The 24,145-nt window shown below is 47.1% G+C and overlaps 1 protein-coding gene across 2 annotated transcripts in view; it reads left to right on the top strand.

The window, feature by feature from the left end:
* The first annotated feature begins 581 nt into the window (after positions 1–581).
* The window catches only part of orc5 (origin recognition complex, subunit 5), a 42,857-nt gene continuing 19,293 nt past the window's right edge, over positions 582–24,145 (top strand). Inside the window, exons 1-12 of one of the 2 annotated variants that reach the window (XM_061252260.1) lie at positions 582–739; positions 1,062–1,154; positions 1,424–1,609; positions 3,163–3,237; positions 4,253–4,364; positions 6,529–6,659; positions 8,524–8,572; positions 9,715–9,805; positions 10,805–10,857; positions 12,706–12,818; positions 13,091–13,138; positions 13,411–13,521. In XM_061252260.1, coding sequence (XP_061108244.1) covers positions 626–739; positions 1,062–1,154; positions 1,424–1,609; positions 3,163–3,237; positions 4,253–4,364; positions 6,529–6,659; positions 8,524–8,572; positions 9,715–9,805; positions 10,805–10,857; positions 12,706–12,818; positions 13,091–13,138; positions 13,411–13,521 — 1,176 coding nt within the window. In that variant the 5' untranslated portion in view covers positions 582–625. Of the gene's footprint in view, positions 740–1,061; positions 1,155–1,423; positions 1,610–3,162; positions 3,238–4,252; positions 4,365–6,528; positions 6,660–8,523; positions 8,573–9,714; positions 9,806–10,804; positions 10,858–12,705; positions 12,873–13,090; positions 13,139–13,410; positions 13,522–24,145 lie in introns of both variants that reach the window. The other variant, XM_061252259.1, reaches the window with a different exon arrangement.

Here is a 24,145-nt window from a genome sequence, read left to right as displayed (position 1 = left end):
TCACCGCCTGTCAAGTCAAATTACCATTGTAATACCAGGACTACACTTTCCAGAATGCCTTGCGTAAAGCGTGGCAAAGAAATGCGGTGATTGGTAAGGTAGAAGGAAACGATTTATCGGCCAATCTGTACGGCGCGGGAAGTCTTCTCTTGTAGGTCTTCCTGTGTGCAGCGAATGTGGTAAGTTACTTTCATAAAACTACTCAGAAGTGGGTAGGAAATGTATTTTTTTACTATAACGGTAATGACAATACAAATGTTATTTGCAGCACATTGTCCCACAACGCAGTATATTATATTTCCGGTTCTTCTATAACCCACTGAAGTTTAACTAACAAAGTTACTCATAGTTCGGAATACAAGTGATGATACTTGATTAGCGCTAAAATGTGCGAGTTTAGCAAGCTGGTACGCTAGACTAGAGCAACATTAAAATCACCTATTATTTTGTAGCGATACGCGTTTGCTAGCTAACTTGTTAGCTATTACTTTTTTTCAAACGTCAGTACACTATTTTGCGAGTACATTTTGGCATGTTCTGATAACTGGGCCATTTGTGTGCGTTTTAGTTTAAAATTAGAGATTAACTAAACGCGTGTGTGCATCCGCACAGATCTGAGGGGAGGATGTCTGTCCCACTTCATCACCCGGGATACGATGAAGATAGGGTGCAACTTTTGATGGAGAAGCTACCCTGCAGAGAGACTCAAATTGGCACTCTGCTCGCGCTTATGGGAGAGGTGAGGGTGACAAGTTCGTTGGGCCATAAATCGGGCTTCGCCGGCGGTCATTATTGTGCTCTCAGTTTGTGTGTCCCTATATTGATTGTCAGGTGCAGCAACTTTATATTAATTGGTTGTGAATAGAATCAGCTCTTTATAAAGATGTGTAGAAAGTTAGTTACTGATAAGTGTGTCATGGTTACTTTGGTGAAATAAATGTAAGAAATTACTTTGAAGGTTTTGATGCTGCAAACATTACCTGCTTATGAATCATGTAAGGTTTGATACAATATCCTACCCGCAAGATTAATTGTCTTTGACCCCCCATCTCCCTCCACAGCCAGAACAATATTGCTACCCCTCTATATTCATCTATGGTCACCGGGCAACAGGAAAGAGTCATGTGACACAAGGGTTATTGAGAGAACTGGAGGTGAGAGAAGTGCATTTGGGTTTCAAATTCCATGACTTTGTTGTTAATGATTCCTGCTATTGGTCAGAACGATTATACAATGTCACTGGATTTAGTCTGGTCATTGAAAGCTTTGGACCTACCAAATTGTCTTCTGAAACCTTTATTAATTAGCTAGAAAAGTAAACGGCTAAGAGTTAATCTGACTTCAAATTTTGTTTCACACACCACCATCCCATGACTGTATAACTCTTCTCACCCTGCTACCCGTTGTTGCCCCCTCTCCATAGCTGCCCCATGCCGTAGTGAGCTGTGTGGAGTGCGTTTCCGCGGGGATTCTGTTTGAACAGGTGCTGCTGGCTTTCTTTGGCTCCTCCTCCACAGACTCCCTGCCCCGGAACCCCTCCCTCTCCGACTTCGTCCGGATCTACCGGCAGCTCTGTGGCCAGTTTCCTGCCACCCAAACTCGCTACATTGTGAGTATCCCTCCATCCTCCTGGCCTTGCCATTGCATCCGTTAGCCCAGTGTTTTCCAACCCAACCCAAGTGCCCCCCGCCCTGCCAGTAAGGGCTTCACATTTTCATGTGTTCATGTAGGTCTGTTTGCCATTCAACTAATCAGCATCAAGCTCTTCATTGAATAAGGTCTGCGGGAGCCAATCACAGTAGTTTTTTTTTTTTTGAGAACAAAAACTTTTGATTGGTTCATACAAGAACGTGATTGAACGCATAGGGCACTGTGGCTCCACCTGGTGGTGTCATCATGAAACCTCTGTTTCCCCTTGCTGAATATCTGCAGTGGCCTTGATTTTTTTTTTTGAGCTCACATTTATTAATGTGATTTGCAAAGTTGAAAATCCGCTGAAACTGTCTGGACTTAAAGAGAGCACCACTCTCTCAGTCGATTGCCTTGAGCTTGAAAGCCTTTCGTCCGGCCAGCTTCCTGATTGGTATTGGTATTACATTAGATGACGCTTTCATCTTGTGCGGCTTCCCGTTTTCAAATGTATACAGTATCACTTTAAGCATTTAAGCCAATGTGCCCACTCTCAGAAACGGATATGAAGTTAAGTACCGTGCCATAGAAAGCAGTTTTGCTCATGCGTGGCTGTATTGGTCTGAGTGTCGGTGCTTAATCTGTTCTTTAATGAATAATTGTGCAAAGCCTTGCTTTGGAATTAAATTGGGCGCTTCGCACATTGTACGTGTGTGTATGTCTGTGCATCTGCGTTTGTGTGTGTGTGTGTCTACAACTGATCCAGAATGCTGCAGCCCGTCTGGTATTCAATGTTCCCAGACATTCACATGTCACCCCCCTGCTCAGCAACCTCCACTGGCTGCCTGTTATGGCTCGCATCAAATTTAAAACTTTGGTGCTCGCATACCAGGCAGTTAAGGGATCAGCCCCTGTATATATTCAATCACTTATCAAGACCTATACACCAACAAGACCCCTCCGTTCTGCCACTTCATGCCATCTGGCGCCTCCCCCTCGCCACACCTGCACTTCACGCTCACGACTGCTGTCTGTCCTGGTCCCACGGTGGTGGAATGACCTCCCTGTGGATGTCAGAACGGCAGAGTCTCTGACCTCTTTCAAACGCAGACTGAAGACTCATCTCTTCAGGCTACACCTTTCCCTCCCTAACTCACCACCATGATTAGCCTTAGACTGTAATGGCACTTATGTATAGATTGTATAGATATTGTTGTTTTTTATTGGCTGTTGTATTCAAGGTATTCTAGCTGCCAACTGTGGTATGCTAGTTTGAAAGTTGATTGTACTCTTCAAGGGTTCTGATTATCTGTGTTTACACTAGGACTCGGAACTGTACCGTCCTCTCAGGTCCTCTTAGCACTCATACTTGTGTTTGATTTGCACTTCACTGTACGTCGCTCTGGATAAGAGCGTCTGCTAAATGCCATGTAATGTAATGTAATGTGTGTGCGTGTGCATGTGCGTGTGTGTGTGTGCGTGTGTATGTGCGTATGCGTGTGCGTATGCGTGTGTGTATGTGTGTGTTGACAGGTACTTGACAAGGCGGAGCTTCTGAGGGATATGGACGCTAACCTCCTGCCTGGATTTCTGCGGCTGCAGGAGCTGGTGAGAGACTGATAATGGCCAGGCTGGGGGGGCCTGCTCCCCCAAGGAGCACTGTCCGCAGGCCAGTCCTAAAGGCGGCCACCGGCCCTCTCTTTCCAGTTGATACATGTTTGTGTCATGTCTCATTATTTCATGCGTTTGCGAAGGTATTCTCAAAGAGACTGCTGAAATCCAAATGAGTCCTATTTTCAGTGCTCTGCTCAGAGTGCAGTGTACCCTCTACTATCCAGAACCGAGTCAAAATATGAGACCTGCACAGTTTTAATGGTTAGATCCACGGTTGAATTTCATGCTACAGCACTGTGTGTTTTTAATGTTGTGAGGGGTTAGGAAATACGAAGTCAATTCTTTTCAGTACTTCCTAGAATATGTGTGTGTGTGTGTGTGCTTTGTCTGTGTGTGTGCGTGAATATTCATCATTATTATTCTGGTGGAAATTTGTGTCAGACAGTTGTTGCTGGGGGGGGTTGCTGTGGGGCTGGATGGGCTGTGTTGGGGGGAAACGTGGTGAGGACCTGACAAACCGCCTGTGCGATTCCGCTCCTCCGTCAGCCCGCTCCCCGCCGCGCTCCCCGCCGCGCTCCCCGCCGCGCTCCCTGTGATGTATTTTTAATGCTCTCTCTCCCGCATTGAAATTCCGCCGCCGTCCCGCGTTCCACCGCGGCGCGGGGAGAGTCCGCTCGCGCCCAGAGCACCTCGGCTGTTTTTGGCAAAAGTTCCCGCCCCGCTCCAGACCGTAAGCTCTGCGCATTGGGCTGGTGCATCTCTCAGATTAAATTCTGCCTGCAGTGATCTATATTTCATAGCCCCGATTGACGCACTTCGTTGCTGCCGCACTGGATTCATGTGGCTCAAGAGATTCGTGGCCCACTGGTTGACCTGCTTTATGGATTCATATGTAGGTAGAAACCGAAAAGCAAGAACAGGGCCGTTCCACCAGGCCCGGAGTTGAAGGGGTCATGTGACCAGTGTGTTTGGCACCCTTGGGTGTGAGTCACTCTCTCTGACATCACAGGTTGAAGACAACCTGACGGTGATCCTGCTCAGTGAGATTGTGTGGGATAAGTTCCGGCCCAACACCGGCTGCTACGAGCCACTCCTGCTGCACTTCCCCAATTACAGCAAAGGTAAGAGACCAGGGAACCGTCTCCCCTGTCCCATACAGCAGGCCTGACCCAGCCTGCTCTCAGTGAACCTACCCTGGTGTCAGAGCAGAAGCCCCTCTGTGTGCTCCTCACATAGAAACAATGTCAAAAAATATGCTCTCCGCTGTTTTAGCTCAACCCCTGAAATGGTCATTTAATTGTAATAATAATAAGAATTATAATAATGGACTTGTACACAGCGCTTTTCAATCTTCTAGATAAAAGGCAACAATTAAAAAATAAACGCAAAATAAACACAACGTAAAACAGACGCGTAGTGAGCAGCCGAAATAACACGAGTAAAAGAGGTGATAAAACGAAAGCTCAGCAGTAAAGGGAAAGTAATTACGAAGCATAAAAGCAGCGGAGGGTGGCGGCGAGGCGCTAGCGAGAGGGAGCCGCTAGCGGGAGGGAGCAGCTAGCGCGTGTGGGCCGCGTTGGCTCGCGGAGGCACGTAGCGCTCGTAGCTCACTCCGACAAGCACAGTCGTTTAGGCATGCGCGTCTTTATTGCTGAATCGAGTTTATTGATTTTTGGCGAAGGTGGCTTCAGCCCACACGCTCCCCGTTGTCTGGCAGCGCACGGACGGCGCTAACTTGTTGCCTCCGTGGCTTTGACTGCAGTTGTACATGACATACAGTACAATTTTATGGCCATGCTTCTTTAATTTATTTTTTCCCTGAGGTGAACGGTGTTCTGATGCGCCGATGTTACTTTGCTGTTCTGAGATGACCTTGTAATCGTAATGCTCAACCTAAACTTTTAAATTTTCACTATCTAGTTCACTCCTTTCTTTGAAAATTATTTTATTTTATTTTCAAGAAAGGCACTAATACCAGAACAGAACAAACACTTTCTAAAACCTGCAATCTGAAATTATTTTCTGAAACTTAAAATGTTATTACTATCAACAGGATATGTTCTTTTTTACAAAAATATGATACACAGAAGTAGGTGCATAGACAGTGGTTTTGTGCCCCTAGTGATTATGGTGTCATAAAAAAGTAACTTGGCAGCATGGAGGTGTGTAAAATTAGCAGTTAATAAGCAGTTACTGCAGGAGCCTGTTGCTCTGCATGTTGTGATAGAGAGCTCTCTAGAATTATTCACACCCTGATTGAGATGAGCAGGGAAGACTGTTTATAATTAACGGTGCATCTAATTATATTATGTTGTATGGTGCAAAAGCAACATTTCTTATACTAATACAATTGCTCATAGAAAAATATTTTGTTTAACAAGAAATATAATAATTTGCAATAATTCATGCGCCATGATTGGACATATTGGAGGGGGGTTTCCTCTATAGAATATTTTATGATAACATGGGTCTGAATCTTGAATTATTCTGTGTTGAGTAATGTTTGGAAAACCCCCAAAAGTTCAGCAGTCTCATAAAACACAGAACAGTAAGCTGCTTTGTAGTGTTATACACAAAATGCTGAAAACATGGGTGTGGGCGATTGTGACCTGGCTTTTTTGTGGAAAATTATCAACATATTTAAAATAATCTTTGTCTCTGGGCAATTGTATTAGCATCAAATAATATAATTTCCCATTGTTTATCATCATGATACCTGTATTGTTTAATTCATACAGCCTCCTTTGCTCATCCTTGTCAATAGTGTGAATAATTATGGTGCACACTATAGCAGTTTGTCTCAAACTGTTTCAGCCTGTGTATGTCTGTTTCTGTATATGTCTGTATGTTTGTTTCTGTATATGTCTGTATTCAGTTTCTATATATCTGCGTATGTCTGTTCCTGTATATCTCTGTGTTTGTTTTGGTATATGTTTGTATGTCTGTTTCTGTGTATCTGTGTATGTCTGTTCCTGTATATCTCTGTATGTCTGTTTTTGTATGCCTCAGTAAGCCTGTGTATGTCTGTTTATGTAAGTCTCTGTATTGTTTTATACTATAGCTGTATAGCTGTAGGGCTGTGCATGCCTCATTTATCTTTACGTTGCTGTCTGTTCTCGTTTCAATTTGCCTGTGTTTGCCTCTTGAGTTGCTGTATATTTCACTCTGCGACTAGTGAAATGTCTCTGCTTGTTGCTGTAGGTCTCTGTTTCTGTGCGTTTCTGTGCTGTGTGTATGTTTCCCTGCGTTGACATTGTGTGTGTTTGTGTGTGTTTGTTGGTTCAGTGGAGCTGCAGCAGATCCTGGCGCGGGACACTCACCCCTCCTATTCACCCGAGCTCTACTCCTCCTACATCAACATCCTCCTGGGCGTCTTCTTCTCTGTGTGCAGAGACCTTCGGGAACTCAGACACCTGGTCAGAATTGCAGCAACCGAATACAGCCATGGGCACAACACACACACGCACCCATACACTCACCTTCTTCAGCCGTAACGACAGGACAACACCCACAGAGAACCCAGGTACTACCAGTCCCAGATGAAGTACCTCCCGACAGAACTTCAACAGGCCATTAGCGAAGCTAGAACCAACAGACGTATTTAACAAACATAACCGTACAAATATGTGTGTAGAAATACTTGCAGTTCTTTTCTGGTTGTGTTTTTTGGCTTGCAGTATGTTGTTCTGACTGGTATGCATTGCGGTATGCTTTGTGTTAAGGCTCAGTTGGCTTTACAAAGCATTTATTCCTGGATTTTGTCGATAGGGGGAAGCTTCAGTCTTCATCTTAGTATACAGAGTTTAGAGAGCTCTTGTGAAAGCTCCACACAAGCACACACATTCTTACTCTCAGCCCTTTCACACCTCGCATTTGATTTCTAACCTATTGTATTGTTGCGGGGAGCTGGAAGAATTTGTGTGATTTTACTGGTTAAATACTCTCTCTCTGCTGCCTGGGGGTATGTGACCTTCTGCGTCCATCAAGCTGTAGTTACCACTGTGGAAATATGGAAATGCTCTGCTCAGAGTTGCATCATTCCTTATGATTTGTTAAAACACTGGACCATTAAAAATCCCCACAGCGAAGAGATTGCAGCAGAAATCTTGCTTTGCGCATGCTAATGCACAGCTCCTTGCTTCTGAAGCAGTGACTCCTGCCAGTCCTCACCAGGCTCCTTCAGTGAGCTGTTACAATGAGCCGCTGCTGGCTTCGCTATATCCCCTTTTTAATGAATCTCTATCAAAAGACGAATTATACCGCTCAGTTTACTAAAAAAGGTGACGGCGGTTGCCATTTTGCGTTCTGTTTATAGCTTACAGTGCAAGCTTAATATTTGAACAGCGGCACAATGGTATTATGTAAATGAGCGGGGGAAGGTATAGGCATGGGAACGAAGGCTTGTTTTTGATTTATTGGAGAACGTCGACTGAACCGCTCTTCCTCCCTCAAAATGTGTTCGCCTGTCTCCCTCTGCTCACACAGGGCCCCAGTGATCTCATTCTGCGTGCGAACATCAGTGCTTTTATTCTCAAACACGAGCACACTCCCGCACTCACGCTTCGGTTGGGCACGCGGGTGCACGTATAATTCCTAGCAATTACTTAATGTCATGAATGTTTAAACGTGGCTAAATGTAATTGTTACACATGAAATCATTTTGCAATAAAATATTTAGATCGTTTTGTTTAAAGGGCAAGTGTCTGAGAAGCATCTCTTTTGATTAAAAAAAGTCGTACTTCGAAGTTAAGGAGTGATCAGTTCTTTGTAAACGTAAAGTAACCCTACTTGTGGATAACTAAATTGTAATTCCTGATATTCAGAAAAATGTGAGTTCATTGTAATTATTTGTATTGTTTCCACTGTAATAATATTTAGCATTACTCTGTTAAAAGATATCATTATGTTTAAACACGTTATATATATTTTTGGTAAAACAGACATACAGTATCCATAAGTCCCAATCTCACATGCACACACACACACACACACACACACACACACACACACACACACACACACACACAGCCTGCAGTCTCTGCACTGCTTGGTTGTGTTTGGATTCCTGTCGTTAGGCAGATGACACTCAGGCACAGTCACACACCGCTCAGTTCAGTTCATGATGAGCTGTTAGCTGTGACCAGGGGAGATCACTGTCAGATGTCAGATGACCAGTGCCATTGCTCCCCTTAGCAGAAGTGTCCTTTTCTCTTTTTGGTCAATACTTGTACGGATGCTTTATATTTATTTGTACTTGAAACTTTTCTTTCACAAAAACAGGCTGCACTGAATTTCCAGAAGTTCTGTGAGCCCCTGGAAGCTGGAGAAGGTAAAACTAAGCAGAATCCTAGCTATTGAAAATGTATTGTATGTTATGTATTTACAAAAGACAATAACTGTTTTAGAATGACTTTGCAAAATTGAGTCATGGATAAATGATTTCTGCTTGGTCCTCGGTTATTTATAAGTATTGGAGTCCGTGCCTTAATTAGCCTGAAATTTGTCCTTTTTGTGAAACCGCAGGGTGCATATATCCAGATGCAGCCCAATCTAGGGGCCCTAACCAGTTTGATAGTCCAGCTATGTACTGCTTTACTGGAATACACGTGTATATCTGTATATTTGTACCAAACGCATACTATACCAGTTATCTTTTATTTGTAGTACTAGAACCCTGTACTGCATTAAAATGAATTGTAAGAAGACAGTAATTCACCTTCTGCTGTAAATACATGCTTCAATTTCTGAACACTAAAGCCAAAAGCTATTTTAATTAAATTCATCTTTCTTGCTGCTCTGGTCACTGCACACTGTTGGCTCCAAACTTTCAACCTTAATTAATAAGCGCAGCATACAAAGACAGTGTGTTTGTGATCACAAAATAGATTTCACCTGTGATTGGCGAGACTTTAATAAGTGATAGTTTGGAGAATTTGGAGCCAAGTAACATTGCGGTTGCTTTCTAGAAGTGCTTGCGTACAATATTATTAAAAACATGCATCATATATCTAGCATGCGTTAGACAAGGTAATCTTAGGTAATCTTATGGTGAATGGCAAATTTTAAAATATGAAGGTGCTGGAGTATTTCTCTTGCCTTAATGTCGTAATGCCTTACATTTTCCGGCTCCATTTAAAGGGTTGTTTTCACTGCTGGCAGGGTTGAGCTATTGTTAGTTAAGAAGAGGAATTTTTGAATTTTTTCCCCTGTACAAAATGCTAATCAGTGCTGCGTGTAACTCCCACCTACTCATCTACTCTAGGGAGAAGAAGCTGAATTTCACCCAACAGAAATAACTAGTAATCTCAGCAATCAGATTTCTTCGTAAACTGTGTTCTTCCAGGGCCAAGACAACTTATGCTTCCCCTGGGCTTTGATGCCTCGTAGTTTGGTAGTCTCACAGTAGTTTGGTCACAGGCTTTTTATAGCTTGACTGTAACTGAATTTTCCCTGTTTCCTTTCCACTCTCAGCTAAAGAAAAAGACTCTCACAAGCTGTGGCGCAACATTGAGCCGCACCTGAAGAAAGCCATGCAGACGGTATACCTGAGAGACGTGTGCAGGTGTGTTTGTGTTTGTGTGTAGTGTGTGTGTGATGTGTTTCTAACTAAAATTTCTATGACTTAAAATGATAACAAAAAGGAGTTGGTAGTGTGGTTCCAGGGTGCATATTTTATGCCATTTCATATTGCTAACGGGTTATGTTGGGCAGGGGTGTCATTTATGGGCGCATATGGGGTTAATACCCCTTAGTATTACTGAACAGGCCAAATAACCCCCCAGCATGATGGTGATGTGAATTTCATAGAATAAAAATGAGGGATTTCATGTTGTACTGATCAGTATTTTCCCCAGAATTCACCAGAAATGTTGAAGTGACTCTCCTGTGTGTCTCTCTCCTGTGTGTCTCTCTCCTGTGTGTCTCTCTCCTGTGTGTCTCTCTCCTGTGTGTCTGTCTCCTGTGTGTCTCCCCTGTGTGTCTCCCCTGTGTGTCTCCCCTGTGTGTCTCCCCTGTGTGTCTCCCCTGTGTGTCTCCCTTCTGTGTCTCTCCCCTGTGTGTCTCTCTCCTGTGTCTCTCTCCTGTGTGTCTCCCCTGTGTGTCTCTCTCCTGTGTCTCTCCTGTGTGTCTCCCCTGTGTGTCTCTCTCCTGTGTGTCTCTCCTGTGTCCCCCCTCTGTGTGTCTCTCTCCTGTGTGTCTCTCTCCTGTGTTTCTCTCTCCTGTGTCTCCCCTGTGTCTCCCCTGTGTGTCTCGCTCCTGTGTCTCCCCTGTGTGTCTCTCTCCTGTGTCTCCCCTGTGTGTCTCTCTCCTGTGTCTCCCCTGTGTGTCTCTCTCCTGTGTCTCCCCTGTGTGTCTCTCTCCTGTGTCTCCCCTGTGTGTCTCTCTCCTGTGTCTCCCCTGTGTGTCTCGCTCCTGTGTCTTCCCTGTGTGTCTCGCTCCTGTGTCTCCCCTGTGTGTCTCGCTCCTGTGTCTCCCCTGTGTGTCTCTCTCTCCTGTGTCTCCCCTGTGTGTCTCTCTCCTGTGTGTCTCTCCTGTGTGTCTCTCCCCTGTGTCTCTCCTGCAGTGTGCAGTGGGAGGAGGCGCAGTCAGAGGAGAGGGAGGTGGCAGATCTGAAAGGTACGGGGAGGGATTTGGGACTTGCGCCCCTGTTTGAACGGGGCGGGCACACGGGCAGGGCCTGCTGAAGCGCTGAGCTCACTGATCGGCTTGATTTCTGAGCTGCTGTGTTCACAGAGATCAGTACACACACACACACACACACACAAACACACACACAAACTCAAGCAGTTTGCTTTCTGGACTGTGTGTATTTGCAGAGATCAGGACACACACAGACACACACACACATACTCCAGCAATTTGCTTTCTGGACTGTGTATTCACAGAGATCAGTACACACACAGCAACACAAGCCTTTTGCTTTCTGGGCGGCTGTGTTCACAGAGATCAGCACGCATGTACAAACATAAGCCATTTGCTTTCTGGACGGCTGTATTCACGGAGATCAGCACACATGTACTAACACAAGCCATTTGCTTGTGTGTTCATAGAGATCAGTACACACAAATACAAGCCGTTTTGCAATGTCTGCTTTGCTGAAGAGTAGAAATGGAAAAAGACATATTTGCAGTGACCGCAAACGCACCCCCACACACACGTACAGCACTTTCCACTCAAAATGTGTTTGCCCAACTCTTCATGCCAGGCCCTAGTGATCTCATTCTGAGTACTGAGTGATGGAGATGTGACTGCTGAAGACATAGCCTGGATGTGTCTGTGCTGTTATTCCCAAACATGAGATTACTCAAAACGCTGGCACGCTCATGTGGACTCCAGTCATATAGGGACAGCCATCTCTCTACAGCTTTAATGCACTCCATTGGATTTTATCTGCTTTAATCGGCCATTTTTAATATTATCAGACTGTATATTTTGTATATGGCTGAACACACTGCAAGGAAGTTTTATAGCCAAACCTGATGATACTGTGTTGGATAATACTCTATGCGTCATCCATTAAGACATTTACTACTTCCCCCAAATCTAGCACTATTATAGTTTAATTTTAATAGACCATTTATTATTCTTTGTCATTAGTTTACATTTCAGTCATGAGCATTTAATATTTATCGTTTGGTAATGCACCAGTGCATAACAACAATGGAACATTCATAATGCAAAAACAAATACTTACATGTTGAATGGCTCAGTCCCCCATTCTGTTTTAAACATTCATTCAGAATGGTGCATTGTCTTGCCTTTCTTTGAAACAAAGCCACACACATAGTTTAATGACCCGTTTTGAGATAAATTGTCTGTTTTATTACACAAACAAAAGTAAATGGCTCCAAATAGGCTTGTTGCATCATTACCGAATTAAGCAATGCATTTGAAGCAAGAATGCACATTATATCCTGCTAAATATAGGAAGCTCTTAGCCTACGCACATGTATCAAAGCTTATCAGTGCTTTACATACAGTAATGCAAGTGTGAAATTGCAGTTCAAAAATCCAACCCTCCCTGTATTGTTTTTGAAGAATCTGCCTGAACTCATCATATGTAACTGAAGGTGGGTTCAGGAGTTCTCTGTGTACCCCTCTTCTCTTGCTTTTGTGGGTTCAGGCCTGGTTTTTGCTCATTTTACATTACATTACATTACATTACATTACATTACATTACATTACATTATTGGCATTTGGCAGACGCTCTTATCCAGAGCGACGCACAGTTGATTAGACTAAGCAGGAGACAATCCTCCCCTGGAGTAATACAGGGTTAAGGGCCTTGCTCAGGGGCCCAACGGCTGTGCGGATCTTATTGTGGCTACACCGGGATTAGAACCATCAACCTTGATCCCAGTCATTTACCTTAACAACTACGCTACATTTTGGCCCTTCTGTTAAGCATGACCGTCGGTGTAAAATTCTGTTCACGTGAAATGGATTCGGTCTGTTCTTTCCCAGGCTTCTCTGTGCACGACCACGTGGAGCTGCCTTATTACTCAAAGTACCTGCTGATCGCCGCCTACCTGGCGTCCTACAACCCCGCCCGCACCGACCGCCGCTTCTTCCTCAAGGTGCGCCTCGTCTTCCTCGCCCTCACGCCAAGGTCATTTCACCGAGCTGCGCCGGTACGCGTTCCCCGCGCCTGGCGACCGTGTCACGGGGTGAGGCTACGCGCGTGAGGTCTGTCGGTGACTCACTCGGAGCAGTGAGGCGTGACTCTGCAGGTGTTGTGGAACTGTGACTCTTTGGGAACGTCGGCGGAAAATGGTTATGCGTCGCGCTCTTTGCTGCGTCAGCATCACTGGGCCGGCGATCGTTCATTTCTGCTCTCTCTGCCCAACAGCATCATGGGAAGATTAAGAAGACCAATTTCCTCAAGAAGCACGAGAAGGTGATTACTGACTGTATCAAGTAAACTGTATTCACAACTTTGGCTGACTCTGTGTGTCTTGCCGTGCCTTTACTTCTTTGATTTAATCATTCATGAAATGTAAACATTTAATAGTGAGTATACAGTATGTACAAGGACTAATTGTTAAAGAAATGGTGATGAAGAGAATTGTTGAACGTTGTACTTGCAGCGTTAGTATGATTATGAATCATGCGGATATATTCAGAGGGGTGGCAATGCATGCTCACTTAATTCCTCTCTTTCCCTCTCAGACCAGTAATCACCTGTTAGGGCCCAAACCCTTCCCCCTGGACCGCCTGCTCGCCATTTTCTACAGCGTGGTGGACAGCAGAGTGGCCCCGACCGCCAGCGTTTTCGCACAGGTGCGTCCTGCCCTCTTTCTCTCCCGTTCTCCTTCCGCTATATAGGAATCGCACCTCTCTCTCTCTCTCTCTCTCTCTCTCTCTCTCTCTCTGTATCCTCTTCCTCCGCTGGTCTCCTCCCCCCCTACCCTCTCTCTGTCAGAACAGAGCTCATTCCGTTCTCATCTTCACATCTCATAATAGGAATATTTTGGGTAAACTTCACCTCCCCTTTCCAGTGAAAAGTAAAGAAATGTGTTTCTTTAGCCATGACACTGGAACTGCTTTACTCTCTGACCTGTAAACGCAGTGGTCTGGCAGCTGAAATGATGACAATACCTCTCACTATGCAGTTCTTCTGACGCGGCGCTGCAGTACCTGCGGTTGGCCACTTGGTGTCAGCGCTCACTAATGTAAGCGGTAAAGGCTAAGCAGTAAACGCTGTGAAGGCCCGTTTAATCTGAGTGCCTCTGGAGACAGCGGAGTTGAGTGACTCTCTCGGGTGTGCAGACTTCACACACAAACTTCACACAATAACTGAAAGTGCGAATGGCGGCCTTTTGATCCGCGGCGGTCTGATTAAGAGTCTGTGACAGAGCGCTGAAGCTGTGCTCCATTTGATTACGATAAGTATGTGAAATCGGCACGCTGTCAGCGAGGACTAGTAACGAAACATTTCCCAGTGCGTTAGCTCCGCCTGCAGATTCACAGATGAATTTATCCTGCTGGATCATCCTTAAGGGAATCTTGTGCAACTGCAAACTGCGTGCTTTCAGCTACTGTCGGAAAACAAAAAGGCAATTTATCGTCTCACAGATTGCCCTTTCATAATCTAAATCCCTGTGTGAATTTTGCCCCAGAAAGGCCTAGAAGCTGGAAATCCTTCAAAGGCAGTTTTCTTACTAATGCGCATTAAACTAATATCGCTCTGATATCTAGGAAAAAAAAAAAAGGGATTGCAGCTAAAACATTACTCAGAAGTTTTAGAAGTGATGCCAGTGTTCTTTTCCTCTCTGTGGAAAGTGTGTTGAACGAGGGTTCAAGGACAATTCAGGCTGCTGAACAGACAGAAGGAAAACACCAGGGAGGGGGGAGAGCTCCCTTACGACAGAGAGGGGTGGAAGACACTGCTTCAGAGGAGAGAATCTGTCACAGCGGACATTGTGGCTCGGACTGTGCTGTGAAGAGGCCTCCATGCTGAAACAAAATGGAAACCACGAAGTACCCAAAACTTTCTGCCTCCAGGAACAACAGATATCAGGAAAAACAAAATGGATAAAAGCATGCAGCCACGGTCAGCTGGTTCAGACAAAATGTCAGAATTGGGAAGAAATGTGATCTAAGTGACTTTGACTGTGGAATGGTTGTTGGTACCAGACAGGGTGGCTTGCGTACCTCAGAAACTGCTGATTGCTTGTGATTTCACCGCACAACAGTCTCTGCATTTTGAACAGAATGGTGTGAAATGCAAAAAACATGCAGTGAGCAGCAGTTCTGCAGGCAAAAATGCGCTGTTAATGAGAGAGGTCAGAGGAGAAGGGCCAGACTAATCAAAGCTGGTAGGAAGGTGAAAGTAATGCAAATGGCCACATATAACACAGATAACAACAGTGAACACAGAGCGCATAAAAAGTGGATAGGGTACTGCAGCAGAAAACCCAAAAAATAAGTCAAATACCTAATGAAGTGCTGACTGAGTGCATGTTCCTCCTTCTGTGCTCTTCACACAATCTGGTGAAAGTCATTTCCAGAGACCATCTATAATATTACAACTGTGTATGTTTTGAAAGAGTGTAGACTGTAGTAAAGCTTTTTATTGCTTTTAAAATGAGAAGCAATTTCCAGTCGGCGGTTTAGCTGGAGATAAAATGGAATTGAGCGACGCTGTTCTGCAGAGGGACCTGGCCTTGTGTGAGGATTTTAGGATGGAGGGAGGGAGGGAGGGAGAGGGGGAGAAGAGGAGAAGGGGAGAGGGACAGGAAGGCTGGTACGGGATGAGAGAGATTTCGGGGCTGGGGGGGGGGGGGGGGGGGTGTATTTGGGACTCCAGACAGAGAATTTGCTCAGTGTCCTGTGCCAGTGAGCGTGTAAACACATTGCTTGGTCTGGGAAACAGTGCCCTGTGTTTGTGTCTGCGTGTGTGTGTGCGTGCGTCTGTGCGTGCGTGCGTGCGTCCGTGCGTGCGTCTGTGCGTGCGTGCGTCTGTGCGTGCGTGCGTCCGTGCGTGCGTGCGTCCGTGCGTGCGTGCGTGTGCGCGCGGGTGTCTGCTTTGGGAGAGATAACGGGGCAGGTCGCTGGGCGGCTGGTGTATGTTCTCTAACAGAATGTGCAGGGTTGTAGGCCGGGGGGGCAGGGCAGCGTGTGATTGGTGGCCTTGTGATTTGGGATGGTGCCCGTTGTCTTTGAAACGCCGGCCCTTGCTGGCGCCACGGCGGATAAGCTCGCTCAGAACGGGGCTTTTGTGCGGGAGGTTCTTTTTTGGGAGGTTTTGGGGTCACTCGGATGGTCTCATCTTCTTGGAGCCCCCGTCTGTCTGCCCCTGCCCTCTGCGGACTGAGCCTCAAACATCCCCATCGCCTTCACCATCCCCAGTCCTGTCTCCATCACCGCCAGGCTCAGCATTGGCCTCCTTCCTCTCTGCTTTTTAAAGCTCATTTATCCTGTGTGTGCTCTTTGAAACAGCTTCTCAGAGACATGATGTGTAGGTCTGCTTCATTCTACTGTTTCAGCCTCCTGCTTCATTCTACTGTTTCAGCCTCCTGCTTCATTCTACTGTTTCAGCCTCCTGCTTCATTCTACTGTTTCAGCCTCCTGCTTCATTCTACTGTTTCAGCCTCCTGCTTCATTCTACTGTTTCAGCCTCCTGCTTCATTCTACTGTTTCAGCCTCCTGCTTCATTCTACTGTTTCAGCCTCCTGCTTCATTCTACTGTTTCAGCCTCCTGCTTCATTCTACTTTGTTGTACGTCGCTCTGGATAAGAGCGTCTGCCAAATGCCAATAATGTAATGTAATGTACTGTTTCAGCCTACTGCTTCATTCTACTGTTTCAGCCTACTGCTTTATCCTACTGCTACTGTTTTAGCCTACTTCTTCAGCATATCGCATTGGCCTACTGCTTCAGCCTACTGTTTGGAAATAAGTGTGATGCGCACCCATGCGTCTTGGTTGATTTGTGGACGTGTGAATCAGAATCTAATCCGAAGCTTCAGTTGGAATCACTGTACACCACTTAAGTGGAGTATGCCTTTGATCGAAGACGCGATTGGTACAGAAGGGTATACCCCACCCAAAGTTACACCAGCAATTAACTTTGGTTAACTCGGGCCTCAGCATGCGACCTGTTCCTGGTGACGCCGGCCATGGTTCTGCATTGCCACAGTACTGTTGGTGTTTTTTTGGTTCTGTGGCTGGTCTGAGCAGAGAATTGAGCATTGAGGTGTGGTGTGGTGAGGGGGTGTGGGGGTGAAGGGGTGAGGGAGTGAGAGGATGCGGGGGTGAGAGGGTGAGGGGGTGCCTTTGGCTTTGCTCCACCCAGCCTCTTGTGTTGGAGTTTAGTGGGTGGTGTGAAAAAAAACAGCTAATATGGGACAAAGATCTTGGGAAATGAGACCAAATTTTATGTCTTCTCCTATTCTTAAAAACAACAAGTTATAGAAGCCGCACAACTGTGTCTGCAGTTCAGTGAAAATTCAACACAGACTGTGAGTGTGTGAGTGTGTGAGTGTGTGAGTGTGTGTGTGTGTGTGTGCTGTGAGTGTGAACGTGTAAGCATCGTGTGTGTGTGTGTGTGTGTGTGTGACTGTATGTGCTGTGAGTGTGAGCGTGAACGTGAATGTCAATGTGTAAGCATTGTGTGTGTTTGTGTGTTTGTGTATTTGTGTGTGAGTGTGTGTGAGTGCGAGTGCGTGAGCGTGTGAGTGTGTGTAGGGTCAGTGTGTAGCTTTGCTGCAGCCGGTAGTGGTGGTGACCCTGCTGTGTGTCGGGGAGCTGTCTCCTCTGTTTACCATTTGAATGCGACTCCTGGCTCTCTTCCCCTCTTTCAAGACCCATTTTTATTTATTTATATTATAATTAGCTGTGCGTGTTATTTCCACAGATGGCTGTTTCTGTGTCCTCTCTGTCTCTGAGCTCCTCTGGTCCGTGACTGCAGATCAAACCCAGCCGGTGCCAACTGTGTGCCGCTGCTCACAGCCTGGCCTCAGAACAGCACAGCCCCGGAGTAAACACGCCTCACAGGGGACACACCGGGAGAGGAGTGGGGCTGCTTTAGGCTGAGAGGACAGTTTTTACACACTAACACACACATACACATTAACACACACACACACACACACACATACACACACACCATGCTTACACACACACACACACACACACACACACACACACCATGCCTGCACTCAGACACACACACACACCATGCCTGCACTCAGACAGACACACACACACACACACAGACACACACATACCATCCTTACACACACACACACACACACACACACTATCCTTACACATACACACCATGCCTGCACTCAGACACACACACACACACACACACACACAGCCTCCTGACTCTGCCCTGCTTGGCTGTGTTTAGATTACCCTCATTAGCCGGATAACGATAGCAGCGCGCTAACGAGGTCTGCCGTCAGGACGGGCCGATGCAGGGGTGACAGAATCAGCGGTCACACTGATACCCTCCCTCTTCCAAAATCACCTTCTGTTCCTCTAATCTATTAATGCCTGTTAGCTGCCTCTCCTCCCACACAGACAGGAAGCATGCCCGTCTCCAGTGCGGGGCCTGGGAGACGTTACGCCGCATCTCTGTCCTCTAGAGCAGCGTTTAAATAAGTCATTCGGTAACCTGCAATCCTCCTGCTGTTCCGCTGTGTTCCGGAACTCTCGGGGACAGATAGCGGGTCCTTCCGCATGGACTCGGGGGCTCAGAGTCACTTTCCTTTCCGGAAAGTTCCCTCTTTAAATTTGTAATTCGCCGCCTCCGCCCTCTGACAGTTGTTTTCCAGTCCTAGAATACATAGAACAGGGATCACCAAATCACAGTCCTCGAGGGACGACTACCGCTGCTTTTCCAGCCTCCCTTTGCCGAGGAGTCTGTTGTGAAGAAAACCTGGACTTATCAGTGTGGAGAAAAAAAAAAAAAACCAGGCCTGGATTTGGATTGGAAGGCCAGATTCAATGATCCCACTTGTGCTGCCCTGTCCCCTGTAGACGGACATCCCCCGTGGGCTGTGTCCCTGACGCTCAGCGTGCTGTTTAAACAGATGTGTGCGTCTGGCCCGCTCTGCGTTTCGCACACGCTCAGTTGTGTCTGTCTGTGCTAATGGCAGTGCCCCGACACCCACACTCTGATGTCATTCATCAGCGTGCACAGGGCCTTGTTTTGGGCCTATAAATGGAAATTGATGCTGTTTAATGGTTGTAGTTATGCTTCCATCACGCTCTCCCTCAGCGGGTCATTTATTAAAGGTAGCCGTGTCCTTGTGGCGGAACGGAGTGTAATCCCGTTTCCGAACACTAGGTGGCAGTGTGCCCTCGGTCACACAGCCTGAGCCTCCCCTGGCTGGTTTTACACGAGGAGGGATCTGTGCCAATACGGGCTTATCTCCTCTGTTTGCACAGATATGCAGGTATCCATATTAGCGCATGGCTAGGCTGCCTGGACCGCAGATGTACGGACATCAGATACTCGTGGCGCATGACGTGAGCTGTCAGATCGAGGCGTTTATCTGATTGATTCGCAGATGGTTCACCTTTAGCCAAGCCGTTGTACACTGAATGCAGTCATGCCATGCAAGCTGTGGCTATTTAAGGCTGAACCCTCAGTGGGGGTCTGGATTAAATGCCCCCTATCTGAGCAGTGAAGCTGGTTGGTATGTGCGCCTTGGCATTCTGTACTGCTCTCCTCTCTCAGGGTTGGGCATCTGACCTTTAGTGAAATCCTTTGAATGGGCAGATAAGGTTGCTACGAGAGACATGCCATTTGTTTTTGTGTGCATTCTCTCCAATGCTCTGTGACATCATCGAGCGCCTTGACGGGTGTTTGGTCGGTGCTGTGATCTCACCAAGCACCTTGAGAGGTTGTCAGTGCTGGTGTGATGTCACCAAGCACCTTGAGAGGTTGTCAGTGCTGATGTGATGTTACCAAGCACCTTGAGAAGTTGTCAGTGCTGGTGTGATGTCACAGAGCACCTTGAGAGATGGGCAGTGCTGTGATGTCACAGAACACCTTGAGAGACGGTCAGTGCTGGTGTGATGTCACAGAGCACCTTGAGAGGTGGTCAGTGCTGGTGTGATGTCACAGAGCACCTTGAGAGGTGGTCAGTGCTGGTGTGATGTCACAGAGCCTAAGGTGTGGCTATGCACTTGTAAGTCGCTTTGGATTAAAAGCGTCTGCCAAATGACTAAAATGTAAAATGTAAATGTGTGATGTCACCAAGCACCTTGAGAGGTTGTCAGTGCTGGTGTGATGTTACCAAGCACCTTGAGAAGTTGTCAGTGCTGGTGTGATGTCACAGAGCACCTTGAGAGATGGGCAGTGCTGTGATGTCACAGAACACCTTGAGAGACGGTCAGTGCTGGTGTGATGTCACAGAGCACCTTGAGAGGTGGTCAGTGCTGGTGTGATGTCACAGAGCACCTTGAGAGGTGGTCAGTGCTGGTGTGATGTCACAGAGCCTAAGGTGTGGCTAGTGCTTTGCACAACAACCTGGAGGTGACCAGGTTACTGATCTGGGATCAGTGTTTAAGTTCCAAACAGCCTCCCTCTGGTTACCCTACTGCTTTACCATCACCATAGTAGTGCAGAGCTGTGGAAAATTCCCAGGAAAAATTCCCGGTTAAGAGTAGGCCATGTTTTACGGGACAGATAAGCGAGGTCCCGGATGCAGCGCTGTTTAAAGAGGCCTCTCAGTTTGCAGTGCGTGACTACGAGAGCAGGGCACTCCAGCAGCCACCCAGCTGTGTGTACCCAGGGACAAAGCCTGCATCTGGGGCAGAATGCCTCGGTGTGGTGGGTTAAAACATCTTTACCGTCCTAAACCAACACTGTAATACACACACACGGCTTCACTGCCCTTCTGTATCCTCCCCTCTCTCCCGCTCCCCTTCTCAGCTCAATCACCCCACTCTGTCTCTCTTTTCTTAGTAAACCTTTCTCTCATCCATTATTGAGACGTGTTTTTTTTCCCCGAGTCTCGGAATAAAGAAGGGAGAACGGATCCTTTGAATTTTTAATAGCGCGCATGAAATATGTATCATCAGTCATTCTTCAATGTACAAGCCGGGTAAACCTTTAAGCAGGACACGGGCGCTCCAAGTCACGAGAAGGGAGAGAGGGATGGAGGAGGAGGGGAGGAGGGAAGAGGGGGAATGGTGGAAGGCCGCAGAGATGAAGGGGGGCGGGCGAGGAGGGAGGGAGGGAGGAGTGGGGGATGGACGGAACTGGCCGAACGGAAGACAAAGCGAGACGAGGCGAGTGGAGAGAGGGATCAGGCACGAGGGTAACAGGCGGAAGGGTTGGGGGGGGGGGCAGGACTGACCCAGGGAACTGGAGGGAGGAGAAGGAGAAGCAGGCGGAGAGAGGGAGAGAGAGGGGTGGAGGTTGTCAACAGGAGGACTGATGCGGAGAAAATAATCGGGGTCATTTGGACCAATTTTGTGGGGAAGATATCTAAAAACAAGAAATGGGAGGGGTGGGTGGACTGTCAGGTGTAGAATAACAGACCGTGAGATGGAGAGGGGAGTCTTTGTTCTGTTCTGTGTTGGTGTGCAGATGGGGTTCATACCTCTGGCTGTGAGGGCAGGTATGCATATTTAACCAGGGCTGGAATCGGGCTGGCTTTGTTATGCAGCAGGTGAGGCTGTTAGTGCCCCCTCACCTGGGGCTCTCGTACACAGCCGTACCTGACAGAGCTTCAAAGAGCTCTGGGCCCGGCCCCGTGCCAAGGGCTGAGGGCAACGCCTACTACAGATCCCGATTGTGTGTGTGTGTGTGTGTGTGTGTGTGTGTGTGTGTGTGTGTGTGTTTGATACATTTCAGGCTCTTGTGCGTGCCCATGTATGTGTGTGTTTTTGTGGTACGTGTGGGTGTGTGCGCACATGCACGTGTATGCTTGCATGCATGTGCGTGTGCATGTGCGTGTGGAAGTGTGTGTGTCTGTATGTGTGTTTGCGTGTATGTATACACGTGTGAGCTTGCTTCTTTGTGTGCGTGTACGTGTGTTTGATGCTTGTGCGCGTGTGTGTGTGTGTGTGTGTGTGTGAGTGTACGTGTGTGTGTGTGTGTGTGTGTGTGTGTGTGAGTGTACGTGTGTTTGTGCGTGTGTGTGAGTGTATGTGTGTTTGTGCGTGTGCGTGTGTGTGCGTGCGTGTGCGTGCGTGTACGTGTGTGTGTACGTGTGTGTGAGTGTACGTGTGCACAGTAAGCGTGTGTGAGTTGGGGCTCTGCTCTCGGTGGACAGGCGAAGGCCACTCTTTCCTCCATCACCGTGCTTGGGGGGCGATGTGTGCGATAAACCCCCGCCCCCGCCCCCTGTTGCGCTGCTCAGCACTGACCCCTGCTCCAGCCCTATTACCTCTGCGCTGTAGGGGGGTCCGAGGGGCCAGGGCCCGGTGGCCCCGGGGGCTCGTATATCTCAGCCATAAAGCCTGCAGCGCGTCATATTTATTTATACACTCATTTATTCCCTCGTTCCTCTAGATTGGTCCAGGCTGGTTGTAAGTCATAAATCTTTCTCCCATCTGAAATTGATTGAAAACACACACACACACACACACACACACACACACACACACACACACACTCTGCTAGCCACTTGGGGAGCACCGTGTATCGCAACACATAAATATACACGCACACGCATGCACACACACACACACACACACACAAAAGACCTTTATTATTCCCAACCGAGCTGTGTATAAATGTTTCAACAACGTCTGCTGAATTGCCTGATATTACAGCATATGTTTTTCGGGTTTTATTCAGAAATGTATCAGCGGGTGGAGCCGCCATTGCGTGTGCACCGCATCTTATCGCGGACGTTGTGTCCAATCAGAGGCGTTTGAGGAACGGTCTGGAGCAGCTGAGGAGCTGGCGGTAGAGCTGGGAGTGTGCAGTAGTACATGCAGAGGACACTGTGGTGTGTGTGAAAGGCCCTGGTCCTCACTGCTTTGTGTGGCCCTTGAGGGAGCTGATGAAGCTATGCTGTGGATCGGGTTTACAAAACAACCTCTGCTTGTGTCTGCGTTTCATCTGTGTGTGGGATGTGTGTTAAGATGTCTCTGACATGCTGTAAGCCCTGGGTCATCTCTCGTGTGAGTGTGCTGTGTGTTGCTTGTGTCCGTGCCCCTGCTGGGGTCTGGGTTTTAGGCAGGATGTGTGTCAGGTTGGGTTGGTGGCTGGCCTGGGTCAGATGCATACTTTTTTGGATTCAAATGCTTTCTTGTGCTGGATTGATCTTGCCTGCTGCAATTGAGCCAACCAAGACGGTGGGCTTTGTGCTTTCTGAGAGTATTTCATAGGTTCCAGCACACCAGACACGCTTTGTAAAGCAAGCATTTGAATCCAAAGCAGTTACATATTGGAGCCTGGTGGGGTGGTAATGGTGCCAGGTTGGGCTGGTGCCACTGTCAGTCCTGGAGCCATCTCAAAAGTGGAGGACTCCAAACCTCAGATGGGCTCACAGGTGGAAATGGCTTTCTCTTCACAAGCCTCGCTCACCTGTGATTATCCCACGGAGCACCTCTGCCATCCTGTGACCTCCATCGGCACCCCGATCGCGAGTGTGGCCCCCCCCCTCCCCTCTCTTCCTCCATTTTGCGCTGCGGTTGGTCCCTCCAAGCTCATTTCACATTGATTCCAGACCGGAGTGATCTGTGCAGGCTTTGATGGCCACTCCTGCTTTTCGACCAAAAATACACACATCCTTCAAAATCACCCAATGAAGCTATCAACCTGATTGTAGTGTAGCTTGGCAGAAATGAGCCCTGTTGTTGGTTGTACTTGAGTCAAATAGCCTCTAGTGTTCAGTGATGCAGCACGTCAAAGTGGTGGGCTTTCCATCTTAAGCTATCAGGATAAATTGAGTTTCAGACCAGGACATATTTTTTTAAATATGCGCTCACACTGATGGTTTGTATTTCATCATACCCAAGTCATAAATCATATGGGACACTCGGGGTTTGCAAAGAAGTTGGGGAGTTACTACGTGTGCGGTGTAAAACAAGACGAGTCGAATTTTAAAATGGCTACTGGTGTCAGAAGGGAAGATTAAAATGGCTGCCTCTGGCAGCCTTTCATGTGATGCTGCCCATGTGTTAGCTGCTGTATATAGGGTGCATATAGCCTACAGCATTGGATCAAAATAGGACTAACAGCCTGTCAACAGGATGCCAAGAGGCAGGGGAGCAAGAGGTGAGAATGAGGAGGAAGATGCCATTTGATATTCAAGCTAATGAGAGAGACTGAGATCTATCGGATGATTGGGCGTCACAAATAACCTAATCTGACAAAGGTCACGCTTCTCCATCTTCGTTATACCGCTATTTGGCTTTTTCATTGGCAGTGATGAAGTTCTAATAAGAAATTGATTTTTTTTCTTTTTTTTTTTTTTTCTTTCTCGA

Source organism: Conger conger, chromosome 8, assembly GCF_963514075.1.
Source record: "Conger conger chromosome 8, fConCon1.1, whole genome shotgun sequence".
Taxonomy (NCBI): domain Eukaryota; kingdom Metazoa; phylum Chordata; class Actinopteri; order Anguilliformes; family Congridae; genus Conger; species Conger conger.
The sequence above is the reverse complement of the archived record's forward strand: the minus strand, read 5'-3'. Positions and strand labels throughout refer to the sequence as shown.